This window comes from Centruroides sculpturatus, unplaced genomic scaffold (genome assembly GCF_000671375.1).
Source record: "Centruroides sculpturatus isolate CEXI.00-Female unplaced genomic scaffold, Cexi_2.0 scaffold74, whole genome shotgun sequence".
Classification (NCBI taxonomy): Eukaryota; Metazoa; Arthropoda; class Arachnida; order Scorpiones; family Buthidae; genus Centruroides; species Centruroides sculpturatus.
The window spans coordinates 1,194,698-1,219,167 of record NW_019384309.1 but is presented as its reverse complement, the minus strand read 5'-3'; the positions used below and the strand labels follow the sequence as shown (position 1 = coordinate 1,219,167).

Below are 24,470 nucleotides of genomic sequence, written 5' to 3'. Positions count from 1 at the left end.
CATCTATCTAACTCTATTCTCGAGATTAATTAAAAAAGGACAGACACAAAAAAATTTATAGGTTTACAATTTTTTCAAATAGTAGCTCAATAATTCTGCAGAATAATTCTATACCGCTATTATTATCCATCCATTTATAACTTACAACAAATGGGAGAGAAGAACTTTCAAATTCAAGAAAGAAGAAATTGCCAAACAACATCACCTGGGATCAATCGACATACAGATAAACTCGCTTAATTTTTACTTAAATTTCAAACTTAGAAATAAAATATATCGGTACAAATCTGCTTTTACCGAGGAATATATTTAAAACAGTCAATTGTAAATAACTTTTTTTTCAATTGGAATAAATAATGAATTTAAATACAATATTTACATAATAATGCATACGTTTTTCTAAAGGAAAAGATTATATCCTTATATTTTTTTTAATATTCAATATGTGATTTATATCATCAACGAATTCATATTTATATCATCTGTCAAATTAAAAAATGTTTTCACGTACATCTCGGTATTTGTGTATTAAAATTAAAATAAACGATACAAAGCCTAAGTTTCTATCAATTCGAGTCTCTAAATTTTGAACCCTTTGTTAACACAAGAAATAAAGAGTATTCAAAGGCAAAAGAATATAGAATTCGTTTTATACTTTTCTGTTTCAAGTTATTTAAACAGGATTTTTCATCAGAAAAGCGTAAAAGTTTCAACCCTTTATAAAAAGAAATGTAAAAATAGACTTTAACAAGCGAAATATAATTTTCAAGTTTATAATTTTATAAAATTATCCATTTTTAATTTTTATTTAATCTGCATTTACAATAAACTACACGTCAGCAATAGCAGCTGACATTTCACAGCGAACAAAAGCAAATAAAAAATGCAGTTTTGGAAGTAGTTAAAAAGAACCTTTCATAATTCTTTTATCATTAGAATATCTATAAAATTACTTAAAATATGATAATAATTTTTATCTAATTAATTAAGTATTTAAAATTATATGAAATCAGATATAGATGAAATGGTTTCGTATTTGCAAAATTTAACATAATGTGAGGATGTAGGCTCTTTTGTTAGTTTTAAACTCAATACAAATGTTTATTATTTATCATTATTTTTATTTCTCTCCCAGTTTCGTTTTATTATTATTTTGAAGATCGAAGCTAGACCTTTTGACGCAGCAAGGTACTGCGTCACTTCGAAAGACGATCTTCTAGACTTTCAAAGACATTTAAGTAGACAGATAAAGTTATTCTCTCACCCCCGGGGATAAATCATTTCCATCTTCCTTACGATTTACAAATAAGCAACTAATTAACAATAACCTTAACTTCTTAGGTGATAAGTGGTAACGAAAAAGGTCACCGACAAGAATAGACCGAACCGAACAAACCCCTTTCTATTACCTTCGATGTGAACGATGAGAAAACAGATCAAGATGGCCATAGAAGGCAACAATCATTACTACGGTGTAAAACTAATTCTGACCTCTGTCACCTCTAGCAATTAATTTCGTTAGTTTGACAACTGTTATCAAACTTATGAGAGGGAAGAAGTGACAATACCGGTTAGAAGAAGTACTAAATCTACAGAAAGATTCGGATGTTTGTCAGCGAACATAAACAATTCCGGACGAGTCGAAATTACATGGATTTGCATCAGATTGTTTCCCGATTTCTCTCTTCCCCAGGGTGACGTCAGTCCTCCCCTCCGCTGGGACACAGTCCTCCGGGCGGACGTTCACATCTGACAGCATCTGGGTACATCTACAGTGGGTGATCATATTATTAGAGCCACTTGTTAAAACTGACAAATAATCAGTAATACTGTAAACCTTTTAATACAAATTTCATAATTAAGTCTTATTGCTATTTTTTGGACTTAGCAGATACTTATACGTTTCAAAATTTAGTTGATTAATTTATTGCTGGCAACAATAACCATTAATAGGATGCTATTTTGCGATAACGCAGTCATTCAGCAGTTTGTCACCGTTTGAGTACTATCTGCTTAATTCGTACTTTTTGCTTTAAAAACATTTTATTGACTCGTTGTGGGGGTAATATTGTTGTTAAGNTCCAAGCGCTCACACGCTACCGCTCGCGAATCTTTAGACTTAACGTCGCGATTTCCGAGTCCCCTAGAGACTCGGTGGTGTCATCCTGACAGGGCGCCAAAGAGGTGCCGACCCTACGGTCACAACGGTACAAAGAAAGATAAGTTCCTGATCATTTCCAAAAATAAAATATTTTGTGTTTGATTACCCCTATAACACTATACTTATGAAATTCAAAATCACGTATAAACACAGCATACGATATATATCCTGTTCACTAAGTTCAGTTCGACACGACCGGATATACGTCACTCGTCTAAGTTCCACTTGGGAATTTTTTTTGTTCAATAATAGATGTAAATTTTTCTTCATGGAAAAAAAAAGACATCCCCAGAAAATAATACCTAGCGCATCTTTCAGAGCAAAAATTAAAATTCACATAGAAATTATTTTACTACACATAACAGCTAAAAAACGTAAACAAAATTGTTATATTGTCTTGTTAAAGGCAACATACTCGCAACGATCCTATAATTCCTAAATAGCGGATTTTGGTCAGGTGTAATAAAAAGAAAAAAAATGTACAAATTTTAGATTTTATACCGAACTTCATTAACACTTAAAAGTGTTATAATTTAATTATTTATTAGACTTTTAGTTTTCGTTAACAGAAGTAGCTCGTATAGGTACCGTCACCATGACAATGACGACGTGGGTGGGTGGTTACGACTTTACGTAAAGCCCGTGTAATTAACTTATACACCCGGTGAAAAGGAGTGTAATAAATAAAATAAGAATAAATATGTCACAATAAATTATTTCATAGATACGAGTGTCATCATATAATTGAGATGGGTTGATGATAATAAAAATAATAATATGCGCAGAGTGCAAACGGTTAGGAGTTGAACATTGAAGTTGGGTAGGCAGTTAGTGGTTATTCTCCCGACGTACCCTAACAAGGCATTTTCGAAATTCTCCCCGCGGAGGAGAGGGAAAAGGTGAAGAATTAACGTGAAGAACTCTGCTTCTACTCTACTATTTTAACGCAGTTTTCTGAGTTTTTGCAGGAAATCGAACGTATTTTTAAATCCATGTAAGAATTCTCTTGTTAGCCTCGGTAATAGGAAGATCTGATTCTTATACCCAGTGGAAACGGGGCATTCTAATATAATAGAAGAAATTATTTCGTACTTTTAATCTTAGTTTTTGGTGTTGTTTTTTGCACGGGCATCTCCGGGCTCATCTGCTAGTTTGCAGTAAAATAAATGCTGACCAGTGGTGACGCCACTATTGATTTGTATGTATCTATATGCGAAAATTATTATTTGAACTTCTAAGTGCAATTTGAATGACTCCTGGCCCGTGAATATAATTTTTTTATTATTTTGTGTTTCTTTTTCTTCTATAGACGAAAATACAAAAGGAAACATCCACAGACAATTGATTGTGGTCACTATTGGTCTGCATCTATTTTATTTTAAAATACTAATGTTTATGAAAATATTGTATTGTGATATTATGTTTATTCTTATTTTATTGATTGTACCCCTTTAATATTTAAATATTTTAAATAATCAGTATCTGAAATTTTGGTTAAGTTGAAAAAGCAAACAGCAGGGAAATATTAGACGAAATAGAAAAATAAAGGCATAAGTAATTTATTTGAAAACGTGTAAAAAANAGAACAGGAAGACACCTCTAAAATTGTTGGGAAAAAAGATTCAGGATGCTAATATAAATATATCACCAATGACGACTCATCGTCGTCTTAAAGAACTTGGGCTCGCGTGTCGGCGTACAGCAAAAAAGGCCACTATGATGACAAAGCGATTGCAATGGTCCAAAGATCACAGAAACTGAACTGTTCAAGATTGGCAAAAGGGAAATCTATTGTTTTTACGAAATTATAAATTAAATGCCTTTTTTTTATCATATTTTGAAGTTTTTAATGACTCTGCTGACTTTTTCAGATTTGTTTCTCTGATGTGTCTTCGATTCAGATTCTGTCTGATAAATCAGAGTTTGTAGGGACTGTATAGTAAGAAAAGTGAAACACCCTGTAAGCATTATGGTGTGGTCTGTCATCAGTAGCCAAGGTACTGTCCTACTGGCAATATATGAAGGTCTTAGGCACTAAGATACTTCCCCAAGTTGATAAATGGTATCAAAATGGTGACTTTTTGTTTATGTGTAACTCTTCTCTTTGCCACAAGACTATAATAGTCACAATCTGGCAGATAAACAAATTGTGGTTTTAAAATGGCCTGTAATGAAATCTTTGAAACGGTTTTGAAATGGCCCCAGACCATAATCCTATAGATAACATTTGGGAGCTGCTAAAAAGAAAAGTTTTCAGGGATCTTACACCAACAAGCGGCAATTAATATGCGTTTAATAAAAGTGTGGCACAGGAGTGAAGAAATAAAAATATGCTTGAAATGCATAAAAAGTATGCCTAGAAGAGTTGCAGCAGTGATTGCTGCAAAAGGTGGTTCAACAAAATATTAAACATATTTTCTACATTTATTTTTAGTTCTACAAATATAAATATAAACACCTGATTTGTATTTTTATTTTATCAATAAGACCCCTTAGAAATAAGTAAATAAAGAAATTTAGACATTTTTCTTAGTTTCATGCTTTTATTGCTGTGTAAATTGAAAAAATGTATTTTTTACGTTGTGGCTCTAATAATATGATCACCCATTGTACAGCGAACAACAGACCCCTACCGCCACTCTGTCCGTCTCCACCTGCCATACTTGTCGCCTCTATCCGAAGATAACCAGATGACCACCTCCCATGTCAACGATAGTCCAGACGACGTCGTATACCAGAGTTAGATATATTTTTAAGAATTTTCGACTATCTCGCTCTCCGAGACGTCCCTCTTAGAGAGCTTTTTCTCGTCTCTTACTTTGACTTCAAGAATAGAACGTAAATGTTCGATGGGAAGACGAATAATTGTCGCGAGCTAGAATAGAATTTCTGATTGTTTCGATTTGTTCCGTTTTTGCTTTTGTATTCCATACGTATAATTTTATAGTTGTTTATTAAACGTGTTATTTTTGGTCAACCTGTGTATTTATTCGAAACCTGTCGACGTACAGTACTCATTGACCTTCCCACTCACATTTTTAGCCATCCTTTGAGAGAGTCGCCGGTAAACGAAGATTACTCTGTTCCTTCGGTTCTCTCAATAGGAAATAGAACTGCACAGAAAAAATAGTATTTGAAATAAACAAATAAAATTAAAAAGACAAATTGAAACGAGTAGTAAAATTATTATAAATAGTAAACAATTACAACATATGTTTGATAAATTTTATTAAGAATAAATATAGCAATATGTTCAGCGCATAAAACTAGTTTAAAAAATTAATGAAAAATTAACCCTTTATTAAGAATTCCTTAAAAGGACCTTCTAGATTTTCTTGGCAATGACCTCGCACGTATAATAAACCGGCCTGATAACGGCCGGGAAAGTAAAACTAAGAGGTTATATTGTTCTGTTAAAGGCAATTTGTTGCAACGATTCTACAATTCCTAAATATATTATAGCGTATTTTTGTCATGTGTAATTAAAAAAATGTAGAAATTTGAAATTTTATTCATTCGAAAATTTATACCGCCATTTATTAACACTTAAATAAAGAAATAAATTGTAACCGTTTTAACTTTTAGTGTTCGTTAACAGAGGGCACTCGTATAGTCCAACTGTGCAGCATCGCCATGGAAACGGACGTGGGTGGTTGCTTTGACCTATATTTTTCGTAATAAATTCATGTTAGTTTTTTAATGTTAAGAAACATTAAAAAAAATCCGAAAGAAGCAACCATATAGTAATTCAGAGTAAAAATGTTCTAAAAGATAAACAAAATGAAGTTGGTGTTTCATATTTTCATCTGTATTAAACAGAACATTATCTCGAAATTCATAGTTTGCTGCAATAATACGGCAATGTAACAGATACATGAAAACTATTGGTGTCCACTCCACTGGACTGCATATAAGTTCTTCAAAAATACTCATATTTATAAAAAAAAGTANCATAACAGCCAGGGCCATCTTTAAATGTGAACCTACCGGGCCTAGGCCCAGGGGCTTCCAGACATTGAGGCATTCTAACATTCGAGATATCGAAAATATGCAAAATTGAATAGAGCAACAAGTCATAAAATTATTATAAATAGTAAACAATTAAAAGATAAGTTTGATAAATTTTATTAAGCATAAATATACAGTATTAAAAATCATATGTTAAGCGCAGAAAGCTAATTGAAAAATTAATGAACAATAATTATCCATTACGACTTTCTTAAAGGGGCCTCCAAGCTCTTCTTGGCCAATGTCTCGCACGTACCAAACACGGGCCTGATAACAGACGGGAAAGCAAAACAAAGTTATTATATTGTCTTGTTAAAGGTAGCCTGTTGGCAACAATTTTATAATTCCTAAATATATTATAGCATATTTTGGTGATGTGTAATAAAAAGGAATGTAGAAATTTCACATTTTATTAATTCGAAAATTTATACCGCAATTTACTAACACTTAAATAAATAAATAAATAAATTGTAACTCTTTCAACTTTTAGTGTTCGTTAACAGAGAACATTCGTATACTCCAAATGTGCAGCATCGCCATGGCAACGGACGTGGGTGGTTGCTTGGACCTAGAATTTTTTTTCATAAATTGCATGTTGATTTTTTAATGTTAAGAAATATTAAAAAGAAACATCCAAATAGAAGTCCAGAGTAAAGGTGTTCTAAAAGATAAGTATATTTTTATCCGCATTGGCCAGAACATTATCTCGAAATTCATTGTTTGGTGCAAGAATGCGGGCAATGTGACAGATGCGTGAGAAGTATTGGTGTCTATTCCACTGGACTACATCTATTTTATTTAATAATACTTATATTTACAAAAAAATAACGCATTGTGATAGTATATTTATTGTTATTTTATTTATTGTATCAGTTTTAACCGGGGCGATAACTCATTTACGCAGGACGCGATGTAGATAACAGATAGATACAAGAGATTTAAAATTTTACGCATTTTAAATTGATCTGTCCACACTGTTCCTAATTTTTGCCAGCCAAGTCAAGAATCTACGCTTAGACATTTATCCCGCACTCGGTAAAGTCGACTCATTTCAATTGTTATGTATATGAGCCGAGGAGCGAGTCTAATAATAAATTCTTTTCAACGCAAAAACTTCAAAAAGATATCTTCATCTGGATTTCGCCAACTTCCATTCCTTGCCATTATGTAGGCAGAGTGAAAATTGACAGCTAAACGGACCAGAATGTTGCGGTTTGTTTCGTTTGAACAAAAATGGAAGAATTTTCATACCGAAATCTTTAGTGTAATAGCGAAATAATAAACTACACGTCAGCAACAGCAGCTGACATTTGTCAGTAAAGAGTATAGGCTAACAAATATAGTTGTGGAAGTAATTAATAAGAATTTTTCATAAATGTCACATAATCGTTTNAAAAATAGATTTTAATAAGCAAAATATAATTTTCGAGTCTATTATTTTATAAAATTATCCATTTTTAATTTTTATTTAATTTGCATTTACAATAAAGTACACGTCAGCAACAGCAGCTGACATTTGTCTGTAAAGAGAATAACTAATGCAGTTTTGGAAGTAGTTAAAAAGAATTTTTCTTAAATATAACATAATTGTTTTATCACGAAAATATGTATAAAATTACCTAAATCATGAAAAGAATTTCCATTTAGTTTAATTAAGTATTTAAAATTATATGAAATCAGATACAAATGAAATGGTGAAGTATATGCAGTAATTAACATAGGAAATAGAACTGCATAGTAAATAGTTACACGAAATAAAGTCAAAACGACAAATTAAAACTAAAAATCTATACCACAGTTTTTCAACACGATTACTTGTATATTATAGGAATAAACTGTTTACTTGCATATAACACATAAATTAAATTGGAAAATAATACGAATAAGATTTTAATAATTAATTAACATATTTTACTTATAATAAGTAGATTCTTTTTTTAATTGTGATTTATTTATAGTTATTAGTTAATAAACTAAAAACGAATTTAACAAAAGACTTACATTATGCTACTTTGTAACTTAATCTACTTTAAGTTAAATCGTCTCTTCGACATTACGTTAATTTTGAGCAAAACGAACGTTAAAACTTTAAAATATAAATATTTACGAAACATCAACTTTTAGCTAACTTCTAAACTGTTCGTTTTTCGCAATTCACAGGTGTAATTCTATTGTTTTCTGGACAACTGAAGCGAATATTATAAATAATTTTGATTTTTAGTTATTAGCTTGCAATTTAATAAAATTATAGACTTGTTTATTTGTAGGACTTATTATAATGGTGTAGTTCCTGATTAGAAAATGGAAAATAACCTATTTTAAAGTAAAAACAAGTAATCTGTATTTACACAGAAACAGAAACAACAGCAGCAGAATAACTCCTAATAATAAACCAGATTATTTAATGCGAAATATTCGAGAAAAAGTTATTTTATTAACTCTAAAAATATCCGATTGATTCAGATATTTTCTAAACAAAGAGGCATTAATTTTCGTTTAAACGAAACAAACTTAATTTTCTTGTGTTTAGGTGTTAATTTTCATTCTTTCTGCTTAAAAACAGCAAATGAAGGTTTCCGAAATATATCATATAAGGTGCTGCTCCCGTCCAGAAAACGTGCGAAGATATAACGGATTTTTCTGTTTCCAAAATAATACAGGTGGTGTCAAAATTTTTAACTCGAGGGAACGTTGTCGTCTGCTTACAATACATTTTATTTCAAAGCATGCGGCTGATTGAATGAGCCTTTCACAGACTTAAATGAACTCATTCAACAACTGGAACGTAAAAATGAGTTTAAGCTAAAACGACTGTTTTTTATGCTGTGGACGGGATGTCGCAATATACTTCATATATTTTCGGATCGCATCTCAATATTTCAGTATTGAACGTGATGTTGTTAAATTTTTATTCGATTAAACTAATTTTCACGGTGTCTTATAATTGTTTGTTTGGAAAAGAATGAAATCAGCCAGAAATCTATATTTGCGTACAGTAGAATTACATTTATATTTTATTCCTTTTTCGTAAATTTACATCAAAAATAATTTATCATGTATTAAAGTCAACTACACATTCTGCTTCCATATCTCCACTAAGAATTTTTAATAACGTCACGAAATTGATTTTTAATTTCTCGATAATGTTTGTATTTATATAACTTAAAGTAGATTGAATATCTAATTCTAGAATTCTATCGATCAAATTACAATTTATTAATTTATTACGGCTATTAACAGTAGTACTACCAATACATTCGTATATTTTTGCTGTAATATTTCTTTTAACATCTTCTAACAGATACTGTACTCTTGCTGTACTTAGTTTTGTAAGACAGTTCACCAATTTAACTAAATTAGCCGTATCATTTTTGAAACAAACTTTTTTTAACAGGCACGACATATATGTTACACTTGACATCACGTCACTTCCGCCGCCTATTTCATTTTCACAGCCGAGTGAAGGGAAATTACTCGAATCCAGACACTGCGGTAATCCAGTTGTTATATTCTGAAAATATCAAGAAAGACTAAAATTTAAAAAGAGAATCTCTGACTACTTTTTTAAGATTTGCACGTATAATTCCTAGTTAATAAGGAAAACTGTATATATTAAATATACCTTTCAATAAAATTTTACCAAACAATACAGGTGATTGTTACGATTGTATTAATTAAAAATTACAGTTAATTAAAAAATATATATATAATCGAAACGAGTTGATAATAATAATAATAATCAGCGCAGAGCCCAAACGGTTAGGAGTTGAAAGTTGAAATTTTCTACGCAGTTAGGGTACGTCACGAGAATGCACACTTAAAAGAGATTTTTCGAAATTCCCCCCAAGGGGATTGGAACAGGATTAAGGCTTCGATAATGGAAGTGTTAACAATAAATGTGTTAAGTAATAATGAAAGTGTTAAGAGAAAGCGACAGGCAAGGTTTACAGTTTTTTCGTTTTTGCGGAGAATCAAACATTTTTTAATCCATCTAAAAATTCTTTAATTAGTCTGGAAACGGGAAACCTAATTTTTGCATTCTTTGTAAATGGTAAGATTGACTATAATGTAATAATCTTAATCTTCGCTATTGTTAGTTTTCGCCCCAGCAACGCCAGGCCTATTTGCTAGTTAATTAATAATCCTTTATTAGCCGTTAACACAATGTCTTTATAAATATAATATTTTTAATAAATTTAAAAGACGTAAACTGTCATTAAAATTGAATTATATTATGATAATTATCGTAAATTTTTTATTAGGAATGAATTTTCTATATTAATGGGAAATAATGATTGTTTCAATTGGTTTCGCCATGATTAAGCACGAGTAACGGTACATTTTATAATGATTCACCTCCATCAAGACAAATTACATTCAAAAGTTAACAAAAATATTTATCAGAATCTTGATATATAAAAATTAATAATGAATATTCTAAAATGAAGCTGCAATTATGAATCCAATTATGAATTGCATTTCTTACAAAGATACTTAAGATTATTGTAATAAATATGACATTATCGTCCTGAAACATAAAGTGACATGTGTAATAACTGTTTATATAGCGTTTAGTAGATAAATAAATGCCCTAGCTGCAAAAATAACAAGACTAACCGACTTTCTATAATAACACAAGTGCATATTAAAACGCTATATAATATTAATTACTTATGTTAATTAAAAGTTTATACTTACAATAAGTGCTACTTTTACCTCTTCAGTCAGTTGAGGAAATAAAGTTTCAAAATTAAGATTTTCCTTCACAATATTTACAATTTCTTTGAACACACAATTTACTGGTTGTTTTGGAATTAAAGCTTAAAAATAAATTACAAATAAAGAATAAATATTAATGTTGTGAATAAATATTTAAAAAAAACAAATTTTACTAAACTAAAAACAAGGAAATAAGTACTTAAAATGAAAAACGGCAACAAAAACTTCATCATGATTCTATTTGCCACTGAAAAGCAAAAGAAAATGCGTAATTTAAAACTTCAATTAGCAAGGACGGATTATCTTCTATGACACTAATTTATATATTTTAATACGTACAAGTAGTGATTTGACGTCACATAGATGAGCAGCGCTATATTTGCATCTGTTTCGGTTGTAAATTNTTTTACGGATTTTAAATTGATCTGTCCACACTGTTCCTAATTTTTGCCAGCCAAGTCAAGAATCTACGCTTAGACATTTATCCCGCACTCGGTAAAGTCGACCCATTTCAATTGTTATGTATATGAGCCGAGGAGCGAGTCTAATAATAAATTCTTTTCAACGCAAAAACTTCAAAAAGATTTCTTCACCTGAATTTCGCCAAATAATTTTGAACAAAACGAAATTTAAAATTTTAAAATATAAATCTTTACGAAAAATCATCTTTTTGCTAACTTTAAAACCGTTTGTTTTTTGCAATTCACAGGTGTTATCCTATTGTTTTCTGGACAAATGAAGCGAAAATTATGAATAATTAATGGCTTTTATGTTTTGTTTAATTTTATTTATTAGCTTGTAATTTAATAAAATCGTAAACTTGTTTATTTATAACACTTATTAAGTGCATTTTATTCCGATTAAATAAATTTTATTACTGAGCTGCAGTTAGAAAAAACTGCAGATGTTTCCCGCTGTCGTCTGACTGGCTGTATTTCCATTATCTATGCACTATTTTCGGACGCTAACCGGAAGTTACCTTATTACAATTGTTCAAATGTTTTAAATGTAAAAATTATAAAAATTCTGATGATATCACAATAAATAATTGCTAGTTTTCGGTTATAATTCAGTTGTTGAAAAAATTCCTTCCCGGGTTTACTGTTTCTTATTTCTCTTCTCTTATTCGTTTTATATCATATAAAGTGCAGCTTCCAGGGAGAAAACGTGCAAAGGTAGAACGGATTTTTGTGTTTCTATAATAATACAGGTAGATACACAATAATACAGAAGTCCCAAAAAGTGAGAACACGCATGCTGCTGATTGAATGAGCCTTGCACAGACTTGAATGAACTCATTCAACAACTCGAACGTAAAAATGCATTTACGCTAAAACAATTGTTTTTCTTTCTTATATAATGTACACGTGATATTGTCGGATCGCATCTCAATATTTCAGTATTTTACGTGATGTTATTAAATTTTTACCCGATTCAATTAATTTTCAAAGTGTGATATATATGTTTGTTCGGAAAAGAATGAAATCAGCCAGAAATCTACATTTGTGTACAAGTAAAATTACATTTATGTTTTATTCCTTTTTTGTAAATTTAAATCAAAAATAATTTATCATGTATCAAAGTCAACTACACATTCTGCTTCCATATCTCCACTAAGAATTTTTAATAACGTTACGAAATTGGTTTTTGTCTTCTCGATAATATTTGTATTTATATAATCTAAAGTAGATTGAATATCTAATTTTAGAATGTAATCGATCAAATTACAATTTATTAATTTATTACGGGTATTGACAGTAATACTACCAATACATTCGGATATTTTTGCTGTAACATTTCTTTTAACATCTTCTAAAACAAACTGTACTCTAGCTGTACTTAGTTTTGCAAGACAGTTTACGAATTTAACTAAATTAGCCGTATCATTATTCAAACAAACTTTCTTTAACAGGCACGATATATACGTTACACTTGACATCACGTTACTTCCGCCGTCTATTTCATTTTCACAGCCGAGGGAAGGGAAATTATTCGAATCCAGACACTGCGGTAACCCAGCTGTTATATTCTGAAAATATCAAGAAAGAATAAAATTTAAGAAGAGAATCTCTGACTACTTTTCAATATTTGGGCGTATAATTCCTAGTTAATAAACAGAACTGTAATTATTAAATATATCTTACAATAAAATTTCACAAAACAATACAAGTGATTGTTGCAATTATATTAATTAAAAATTAAAGTTAATTAATTAATTAATAATTTTTTATTAGCTGTTAACACAAAGCCTTTATAAAAATAATATTTGATAGTCTTTAAAACACAAAAACTATAATTATGTCATGATAATTATCGTAAATTTTTTATTTGGAATGAATTTTCTAAATTAATGCGAAATAATAATAGTTTCAATTGGTTTATTCGTGATTATGCATAAGTAACGTTATTTTCTATAATGAGCCACCTTGATAACAACAAATTACATTTAAAAATTTACCAAAAATATTTATCAGAATTTTGGTATACAAAAACTAATAACGAATATTGTGAAATGACACCAGAATTATGAATCCATAAGTTGCCTTTCTTAGAAAAACACTTTAGATTATTGTAACAAATATGACTTTGTCGTCTCTAAACATAAAGTGACATATGTCATAACTGTTTATATAGTATTTAGTAGATAAATGTCCTAGCTGCAAAAATAGCAAGAACAAACCAAGTTTCTATAATAACACTCGCGCATATTGAAACGGTATATATTATTAATTACTCATGTTAATTAAAAGTTTTTACTTACAATGAGTGCTACTTTCACCTCTTCAATCACTTGAGGAAATAAAGTGTCAAAATTAAGATTTTCCTTCACAATATTTNTTCTTGATTTCTCGATAATATTTGTATTTATATAATCTAAAGTAGATTGAATATTTAATTCTAGAATTTTATCGATCAAATTACAATTTATTAATTTATCACGGCTACTAGTAATACTACCAATACATTCGTCTATTTTTGCTGTAACATTTCTTTTAACATCTACTAAAACAAAGTGTACTCTAGCTGTACTTAGTATTGCAAGACAGTTTACCACTTTGACTAAATTAGCAGTATCATTATTCAAACAAACTTTCTTTAACAAGCACGATATATACGTAACACTTGACATCACGTTACTTCCGCCGTCTATTTCATTTTCACAGCCGAGGGAAGGGAACCTACTGGAATCCAGACACTGCGGTAACCCAGCTGTTATATTCTGAAAATATCAAAAAAGACTGAAATTCAAAAAGAGAATCTTTCACTACTTTTCAAGATTTGGGCGTATAATTCCTAGTTAATAAAGAGAAATGTAAACGTTAAATATATCTTACAATAAAGTTTTACCAAACAATACAAGTAATTGTTGCAATTATATTAATTAAAAATTAAAGTTAATTAATTAATTAATAATTTTTATTAGCTGTTAACACAAAGCCTGTTAACACAAAGCAATAATTATCGTAAATTTTTTATTACGAATGAATTTTCTAAGTTAATGCGAAATAACGATTGTTCAATTGGTTTTCCTATGGTTTTCCTATGATTTCCTATGGTATACAAAAATTAATAATGAATATTCTAAAATAACACAACAATTATGAATCCAGAAGTTGCCTTTCTTACAAAGATACTTTAGATTATCGTAATAAATATGACTTTGTCGTCTTGAAATATGAAGTGACACGTGTCATAACTGTTTATATAGTATTTAGTAGATAAATGTCCTAGCTCTAGAAATAGCGAAAACAAACTATGTTTCTATAATAACACTAGCGCAGATTGAAACGCTGTACATTATTAATTATTTAAATTAATTAAACGTTTTTACTTACAATAAGTGCTACTTTCACCTCTTCAGTCACTTCAGGAAATAAAGTGTTAAAATCAAGATTTTCCTTCACAATTTTTACAATTACTTCGAGCACACAATTTCCGGGTTGTTTTGGAATTAAACCTTATAAATAAATTACAAATAAAGAATAAATATTAATATCGTGAAAAAATATTTAAAAAGAACAAGAAAATAAATAAATAAGTACTTAAAATGAAAAACGGCAGCAAAAACTTTATCATGATTCTACTTGCAACTGAAAAGCAGAAGAGAATGCGTAATTTGAGACTTCAATTAGCAATGACGGATTTTTTTATATAACATTAATTTATGTGTTTTAATATGTACAAGTTGTGATTTGACGTCACATAAATGTACAACGAGATATTCGCACCTGTTTCTGTTGTAAATTCTACCCTTGTTCTTTTCAAAATATTTTTAAAGTTAAATAATAAAATTAAGAATTCCTTATTTAAAATTTAATTATATTTAAACAGTTTGTATTGTAAATTCATCAAACAACTTTTTATTATATTTTTAATTTTTTTTTTTATTTAAAATACGTGCTCCACCGCAAATTACTAGTTGTTTTTCTCTGTATATTATACTTTTACTGTAGCAATTGTCATGCCGTCTTCTATTTATTTCCTTACACAGGAAAATGTTTGAATTATAATACAGTCACTTCAGTTTTGTATGGTATGTTACTAAATAGTTAATAAGGGCAAACATCTAAAATCTCAAGTGACTGGTTTAGATTTTCATCTATCTAACTACGTTTTCAAGGTTAATTAAGAAAAGACAATAGGTCTACAATTCATTCAAATTGCAGCTCAATAATTCTGCAAAATAATTCTATTCGCTATCATTCAAATCCAGGACAACTTGTCAAACAACATCTCCTGGGATTAATCGACATTCAGATAAACTCGCTTAATTCTTACTTAAATTTCACACTTACGAATAAAAAATATTGATATAAATCTGCTTTTACCGAGGAATATATTTAAAACAGTCAATTGTAACTAATTTTTTTTCCAATTGGAATAAATAATGAATTTAAATACAATATTTACATAATAATGAATACTTTTTTTCAAGGAGAATCAGCTAATTTGCTTCTATTGCTTTTTCATATTTAATATNATAAATAAATAAGTACTTAAAATGAAAAACGGCAGCAAAAACTTCATCATGATTCTACTTGCAACTGAAAAGCAAAAGAGAATGCGTAAATTGAGACTTCAATTAGCAATTACGGTTTATATTATATAACACTAATTTATGTGTTTTAATATGTACAAGTTGTGATTTGACGTCACATGGATGTACAGCGCGATATTTGCACCTGTTTCGGTTGTAAATTCTACACACGTTCTTCACAAAATATTTTTTCAGTTAAAAAATAGAATTAGGAATTCCTTATTTAAATTTTGATTATATTTAAACAGTTTCTTTTGTAAATTCATCAAACAACTTTTTATTATATTTTTATTTTTTATTTATTTAAAATACGTGCACCACCACAAATTACTAGTCGTGTTCCTCTGTATATTATACTTTTACTGTAGCAATTGTCATGCCGTCTTCTATCTATTTCCTTACAGAGGAAAAATGTTTGAATTAAAATACAGTTCTGAACCCTTCGTTAACACAGAAACTAAACAGTATTGAAAGGCAAAAGAATACAGCATTCGTTTCATCCTTTTCTGTTTTAAGTTATTTATATACGATTTTTCATGGAAAAAGCATAAAAATTTGAACTCTTTATAAAAAAAGATGTAAATAATAAGCGAAATATAATTATTGAGTATGTTATTTTTTTCAAATTATCCATATTTAATTTTTATTTAATCTGCTTTTACAATAAAATACACGTCAGCAATAGCAGCTGATATTTGTCAGTACACAAAAGAGAATAACAAATGCAGTTTTACAACTGCATTTGTTATTTTCGTTTTTATTCCCTAATTTTTGTTGTTTTTTTAATAACAAAAATTTTTTTTTCTTCTTCTTCCAGTTTCGTTTTTGTTAGGAAGTCGACGGTGGACTTTTTGAATCAGCAAGGTACTGTCAAAGACGTTTAGGAAGACAGATAAAGTTATCCTCTCACCCCCGGGGATTATTCATCTCCACCTTCGTTATGATTTACAAATAACCAAACAGTTAACAATAACCTCAATTTGTTACATGATAGAACAGGGGTGTCCAAGGCAAGTTTTAGTGCGGCCCAATAAACGTGTAAACAAAACCGACAAATTTTTTTATTCTTTTATTATTTATCTATTTCAACGGCATAAACTCAAAAAAAAAGTTTTACAAAGCCGTAAACCTTTATTCATATTTTATTTTTGAGTGGAAAGGAAATATTTTCTAATACTTGGACATGTGTGAATGAGGAAGGATTATTAAATAAAGCTGGAGTTGTGACTCAAATAATTATAGAACCAAATTTGGGAAAAGGAATGAAAGATAAGAAAGGACAAAAGATGTAGTAGTGAGAAAGATTAAATAGATCTGTTAAGCAAATATGGACCCTGAATTTTCCAGCCTTCCTCACTACTTTTTATCTTTTGTTCTTTCTCTCCTTTCCCCGCACTTGAGTCTATATTTCTTTGATTCACAACTACAGCTTTATTTAGTATTTTTTCCAACGTTGCAAGATTTGGCTACATTGCGCCTAATGTGGCTACTTCTTTTGTTTGACGTAAAAAATAAAAAATATCATTTGGCGCTTTGGCTACTTTTTCGCATTTATAATTATATTAGTTGAATAAAATGCACTTTAAAATGGTGTTTCGTCGCTTTTTATTAATTAGAAACCCAAATTTTCGTTTGTCTTTTATAATAAATCAATTTATCTATTTCTAAGTAGAAATTAAAAGTGCCTGTAGAAGTAATTTTTAAAATATTCATTTTCTTGATAAAGTTTTAATACTTATTATTATAATCTAGACATGTTAATTTTTAAATATACTTGTATATATTACATGTACTTGTGGCCCAAAACTCCTTGACTTCTTCCAATACGGCCCAGAGAAACAAAAAGGTTGGACACCCCTGTGATAAAGGGTAACGAAAAAGGTCACCGACAAGGGTAAACCGAACCGAACAACCCCCCCCCCTCTATTACGTTGGATGTGAACGATGAGAAAACAGATCAAGATGGCCATAGAAGGCAACAATCATTACTAAGGTGCAAGAATAATTATGAACCTAGTCACCTCTAGCAATTCCGTTAGTTTGACAACTGTTATCAAATTTATGAGAGGGACGTCACAATACCGGATAGATAAAGTGATAAATCTACAGAAGGATTCGGATGTTTGACAACTAACATAAACAATTCCGGACGAGTCGAAATTACATGGATTTGCATCAGAATTTTCCCCGATTTCCCTCCCCCTCCGGGAAGAGTATAGTCCTCCCTCTCCGCTGAAACACAGTCCTGCGAACGGACGTTAACAGCTGCGAGCATCCGGGTACATCTAAAGCGGACACCAGACCCCTACCGCCATTCTGTCCGTCGCTACCTGCCATACCCGCCGTCTCTCTCCCAAGATAACCAGATGATCACCTTCCACGTCCACGGTAGTTCAGACTACGTCGTATACCAGAGTGAGAGGTATTTTTAGAAATTTTGACTTTCTCGCTCTCCGAGACGTCCCTCTTAGAGACATTTCTCAAGAATGGAACGTAGATGTTCCATTGGAAAGACAAATCATTGTGGCGAGCTAGAATAGAATTTTTGATTATTTCGATTTGTTCCGTTTTTGCTTTTGCCTTCGATATGAATAATTTTATAGTTGTTTATTAAACGTGTTATTTTTGATCAACCTGTGTAATTATTCGGAACCTGTCGACGTACTCATTGACCTCTCCACTCACATTTTTAGACCATTTAAAGCCATCCTCTGACAGAGTCGCCGGTAAGCGGGGATTACTCTAGCCTTTCAGTTCTCGCAATAGAAAATGAAACTGCACAGTAAATAATTACACGAAATAAACAAATAAAATTAAAAAAGACAAATTAAAACTAAACTATACTACAGTTTTTCAACAGAATTACTTGTATATTAAAAGAAATGAACAGTTTACTTGCATATAACACAGAAATTAAAATTGATAAACGATACGAATAAGTAAAATTTTTGTGATAAAAGCCGATATTGCAGTTTTGATAGGAAAAAGGTTAAATAGCAAATAACAAAGGCAGATTTTATGCTGTTTAGCTGTTTAAGCTTTTAACCATTAATTAGCATATTATACTTATATTAAGTAGAATCTTTTACTTAATTTTGATTTATTTATAGTTATTATTTAATAAACTCTTAACTAAAAACAAATTTAAGATAAACACTTATATTATGCTAAATTTTAACGAATTATGCTTTAATTTTTAACAAAATGAACGTTAAAACTTTAAAACATAAATATTGTTGCAATTCACAGGTGTTACTCTATTGTTTTCTGGACAACTGAAGCGACAATTATAACTAATTAATGGGTAGTTTTATTTATTAGGTTGCATTTTAATAAAATTGTAGCCTTATTTATTTATAGGACTTATTATAATGGTGTAGTTTCTGATTAGCAAATAGAAAATAACTTGCTTTAAAGTACAAACAAAATGTCTTTATNATTTGGCGCTTTGGCTACTTTTTCGCATTTATAATTATATTAGTTGAATAAAATGCACTTTAAAATGGTGTTTCGTCGCTTTTTATTAATTAGAAACCCAAATTTTCGTTTGTCTTTTATAATAAATCAATTTATCTATTTCTAAGTAGAAATTAAAAGTGCCTGTAGAAGTAATTTTTAAAATATTCATTTTCTTGATAAAGTTTTAATACTTATTATTATAATCTAGACATGTTAATTTTTAAATATACTTGTATATATTACATGTACTTGTGGCCCAAAACTCCTTGACTTCTTCCAATACGGCCCAGAGAAACAAAAAGGTTGGACACCCCTGTGATAAAGGGTAACGAAAAAGGTCACCGACAAGGGTAGACCGAACCGAACAACCCCCCTCTATTACGTTCGATGTGAACGATGAGAAAACAATAAAAGGCAACAATCATTACTAAGATGCAAGAATAATTATGAACTCAGTCACCTCTAGCAATTCCGTTAGTTTGACAACTGTTATCAAATTTATGACAGGGAAGAAGTGACAATACCTGATAGATAAAGTAATAAATCTAGAGAAGGATTCGGATGTTTGACAACTAACATAAACAATTCCGGACGAGTCGAAATTACATGGATTTGCATCAGAATGTTCCTCGATTTCCCTCTTTGCTAAGACAGTCCTGCGAGTCGCTACCTGCCATACCCGCCGTCTCTCTCCCAAGATAACCAGATGATCACCTCCCATGTCCACGATAGTTCAGACTACGTCGTATACCAGAGTTAGAGGTATTTATAAGAAATTTTGACTTTCTCGCTCTCCGAGAAGTCCCTCTTAGAGACGTTTCTCAAGAATAGAACGTAGATGTTCTTTTGGAAAGACAAATCATTGTGGCGAGCTACAATAAAATTTCTGATTTGTTCCGTTTTCGCTTTTGCCTTCGATATGAATAATTTTATAGTTGTTTATTAAACGTGTTATTTTTTATCAACCTGTGTAATTATTCGGAACCTGTCGACGTACTCATTGACTTCCCCATTCACATTTTTAGCCCATTTAAAGTCATCCTGTGGCAGAGTCGCCGGTAAGCGGGGTTACTCTTCCTCCCTCGGTTCTCGCAATAGAAAATAGAACTGCACAGTAAATAATTACACGAAATAAACAAATAAAATTAAAAAAAGACAAATTAAAACTAAACTATACCACAGTTTTTCAACAGAATTACTTGTATATTAAAAGAAATGAACAGTTTACTTGCATATAACACAAAAATTAAAATTGATAAACGATACGAATAAGTAAAATTTTTGTGATAAAAGCCGATATTGCTAAATTTTAACGAATTATGCTTTAATTTTTAACAAAATGAACGTTAAAACTTTAAAACATAAATATTGTTGCAATTCACAGGTGTTACTCTATTGTTTTCTGGACAACTGAAGCGACAATTATAACTAATTAATGGGTAGTTTTATTTATTAGGTTGCATTTTAATAAAATTGTAGCCTTATTTATTTATAGGACTTATTATAATGGTGTAGTTTCTGATTAGCAAATAGAAAATAACTTGCTTTAAAGTACAAACAAAATGTCTTTAAATTAATTAATCAAAATATCTATAACCATAAGGTAGATAACAGGAAGGGCTTATCACACCAATGACAAAGGGCACAAACGCTCAAAAATCAATGTTACATTTAAAGAATAATTTGCCTAGATCCCAATTGATAATTGAGCATGGGCCTTCATCTATTAAAAGTTAAAATAGATAAAATTAGCAGTGACATCTGGCTGCATCATATGTTGTCACCACTTGTGCTCCAGATGTGTAAGGTAACACACCTCCTTTGTAACCGCTCCCTGCATCTTGTAAAAATGTCTGAACCTGCAACTCTGTTGTTCTACTGTTTTTGGTATGTACTTAATTTAAACTGACTGTATAATATTAGTTCATAACTGTTAACCAATAACTCGGCTAACTTATAACTATTTTTGTATCAGCACCCTGTTCATCATGTTACCATGCAACGTNGTTTTGGAGATCAACGTGAAGATACATTTTTGAAGATTTTGCGTTGAATTTTTATTAATTTGAGAATTTATACCGCACTTTATTAACACTTAAGAGGGTTATAATCTACTTATTTATTAAACTTTCAGTTTTCGTTAACAGAAGTAATTACTATAGGTACCGTCACCATGGAAATGGCAACGAGGGTGGGTGGTTAAGATTATACGTAGGGCCTGTGTAATTAAGTTATAGACCCGGTTAAAACGAGTGTAAGAAAGAAAATAAGAATAAATATATCACCATAAATTATTTCATAAATACGAGTGTCATAATATAATCGAGATAGATTGATGATAATAACAATAATAATATGCCCAGATTCCGAACGGTTAGGAGTTGAACGTTGACATTTGGAACACATTGTGCATTCTCACGACGTATCCTGATGAGGAATTTCCAAAATTATCCACGTGGAGGAGAGGGAGAGAGTTAAGGATTACCGTGAAGAATTCTGCTTGTACTGTACTATTTTAAACGCAGTTTTTGCAGAAAATCGAACGTATTTTTAAACCTATGTGAGAATTCTCTAGTTATTTTCGGAATAGGAAGATCTAATTCTTGTACCCAGTGAAAACGGCTATGATCGACTATATTCTAATATAAGAGAAGAGTTAGAGATTATTTCGTACTTTTAATTTTTGGTGTTGTTTTTTGCACGGGCATCACCGGGATCATCTGCTAGTTTTGCAGTAAAATAAATGCAGACCAGTGGTGACGCCACTAATGACTTGCATGTTTCTATATTCGAAAATTATTATTTGAACTTGAAGTGCAGCTTGAATGATTCCAGGCCTGTGAACATAATTTTTTTCACTATTTTGACTTTCTTTTTTTTTTATCGAAGAAATATACAAAAGGAAATATCCAAATACAATTGATTTAAATTCAGAGTAACACTGTGCTAAAAGATAAGTGTAATGAAGTTGGCATACGACACTTTTATGTGTACTGGCCGAAACATAATCTCGAAATGCATTGTTCGCTGCAAGTATACGGGCAGTGTGATAGATGCAGGCCGATGGTGACGATAATCAATGGTTTGCATGTATTTATTTTATTCCAAAATACTCATTTTTATGAAAATATTGTATTGTGATATTATGTTTATTCTTATTTTATTGATTGTACCCCTTTAAACTTTATTGGGCCAACGGTAATGAAAATGTGTTTTGCAGTATTTACGGAACGTATATTATAGAAATTTCTGAAAAAAATAGATACATTGCAAAATATTATGATAAATCAAAAACTAAAAATACAATAGATACGGCAAGACCTTATAAAAGGCAATTAAATAATGTAAAAACATTTTTAGTAGAACGACTTCGAATTGTTACAAGACATAAACAAGTCATAATTATGTGGGAAGCCTCTGAGGTATGACGAAGTCGTATCTCTTTTTGATCGGCAACAGTTTGGTGAAAACTGCCCACTTGTCAGTGGACGGTTTGTTTGTATTTTTCTATCCCGGAAAGTCGGGATTCTTTTGTCAGGTCGAGTGGAGGAGGTAAGAGGGGTCGTCGGTAAGACGTTGGAGTTATTCAACTATAAGACACTAATTAACAACAAAACAAGAATTTATTAGACAAAACTTAGATAATCTAGATAATGAGGCGATCGGTGTTGACGGCATCCGTCACCCCTCTTTTGTATTTCTAGTCACGTTATCCCTTTCCGCCAATCGCAAAAACACATAAAGAACAAGTTAAGTATAGATTTTAACCCCTTCTTTTTTTCAGTATCCACGTCATTTGCGGATAGTCCTACCTTAAAATAAGGCGATAGTATGAAAAAAATAGAAAACGGGGTTAGAATTAGACGGTACGATGGTAAAAACTTGCAATACAAAATTCTTGAAAAGTTATAAACTTAATATCTGTTTTACATAAATTTATGTTCTCTGCTTTAAAAAGAATTTATATAAAGTGTTTCTCTTATTGAAAAGATTTGTTGAATGTTTTATTTCGACAAAAATTTTTTGTCTGATGCACCGTTGAAAGTATATTCTTGTATATGTTATGGGTTGTGAATAATGAGTAAAATGGTCTTATAATGCTATAGTTATTGATTCGTTTATTATAGTGAGCAGTCGTGATCAGCAACACGTTTTGGGCATGTTAATTTTTAAAAAACTTTCCTTCATTAAAAATGATTTATCTTTGTAAATTATCGTAGACTTTAGCCATACTCGGAATGCTACTAAAGTGCCAACTTATACCCTTAATATCTCAATGACCGGTGAACCAATTTGTATGAAATTCAACACGTTCAGTGTCTAAGGTAAGTACTGTACACGTTTTCAGTTTTCAAGAAATTCGTTAAATCGACGTCTACTAATTAATACTGGTGTACTGTTAATATTTGAAAAGTCGTCTGTGTTGAACAGTTCCGCGTGTCATCGAAGTTGCTAATATGTGAAAGATTTCGTGTGACTAGTTTAAATTAAAAAAATTCCGAAGTGCTATAATAATTGCTTTTGTGCGATAATAAAGTGTTTACATTTCGGCAACGGATTGTATAAACTATGTGGATAGGCCTATATATTCTCGTGAATATGGCGTTTATCTTTTGACACATGTTTTGTGTAAACAGGATAGTACAATTTTTATAAAGTAATTTCTCTATCAAACATTACAAATTGTTGAAAAGATTAAAATTGCTACCATATATCTCGGCAGATAAGACGAAAGTTAAGTCATAAAAAAAAACTTCAAAAATCCGGGATCGTTTTTTAGGACAAGATACAAAAAAAATAGATTGAAATTTATGTAGGGCCTAAATCAAAACCATTATAAAAAGTCAGACAAACCGTAATCATTTACTAGAAGAGAGTAGGGTATGTGCGTAAAATAGAAGAGCCCATACAACGTTTTTGTGAATAGTCAAGGTCGTTATTCGAATGTNCACATGTTTTGTGTAAACAGGATAGTACAATTTTTATAAAGTAATTTCTCTATCAAACATTACAAATTGTTGAAAAGATTAAAATTGCTACCATATATCTCGGCAGATAAGACGAAAGTTAAGTCATAAAAAAAAA

The 24,470-nt window shown here is 30.5% G+C and overlaps 2 protein-coding genes and 1 long non-coding RNA gene across 3 annotated transcripts in view; all 3 read right to left on the bottom strand.

The window, feature by feature from the left end:
- Positions 1-9,161: 9,161 nt before the first annotated feature.
- LOC111620515 lies at positions 9,162-11,218 on the bottom strand. Its single transcript, XM_023362445.1, has 3 exons — positions 11,088-11,218; positions 10,868-10,989; positions 9,162-9,680 (listed from the first exon to the last, which is right to left on the bottom strand). Exons 1-3 carry the CDS (start codon positions 11,119-11,121, stop codon positions 9,222-9,224), a joined length of 615 nt encoding a protein of 204 aa, XP_023218213.1. The 5' UTR covers positions 11,122-11,218; the 3' UTR covers positions 9,162-9,221.
- A 1,382-nt stretch (positions 11,219-12,600) lies between these two features.
- LOC111620524 lies at positions 12,601-13,712 on the bottom strand. The gene is made up of 2 exons (XR_002755928.1): positions 13,650-13,712; positions 12,601-12,917 (listed from the first exon to the last, which is right to left on the bottom strand). It is a non-coding gene; the product is annotated as an uncharacterized LOC111620524 (long non-coding RNA).
- Positions 13,713-13,714: 2 nt separating this feature from the next.
- LOC111621020 overlaps positions 13,715-24,470 on the bottom strand; it is a 44,906-nt gene continuing 34,150 nt past the window's right edge. The window contains exons 3-4 of the mRNA XM_023363064.1: positions 13,829-14,108; positions 13,715-13,728 (exon numbers count right to left, since the gene is read on the bottom strand). Of these exons, the coding sequence (XP_023218832.1) occupies positions 13,715-13,728; positions 13,829-14,108 (294 nt within the window). The remainder of the gene's footprint in view (positions 13,729-13,828; positions 14,109-24,470) is intronic.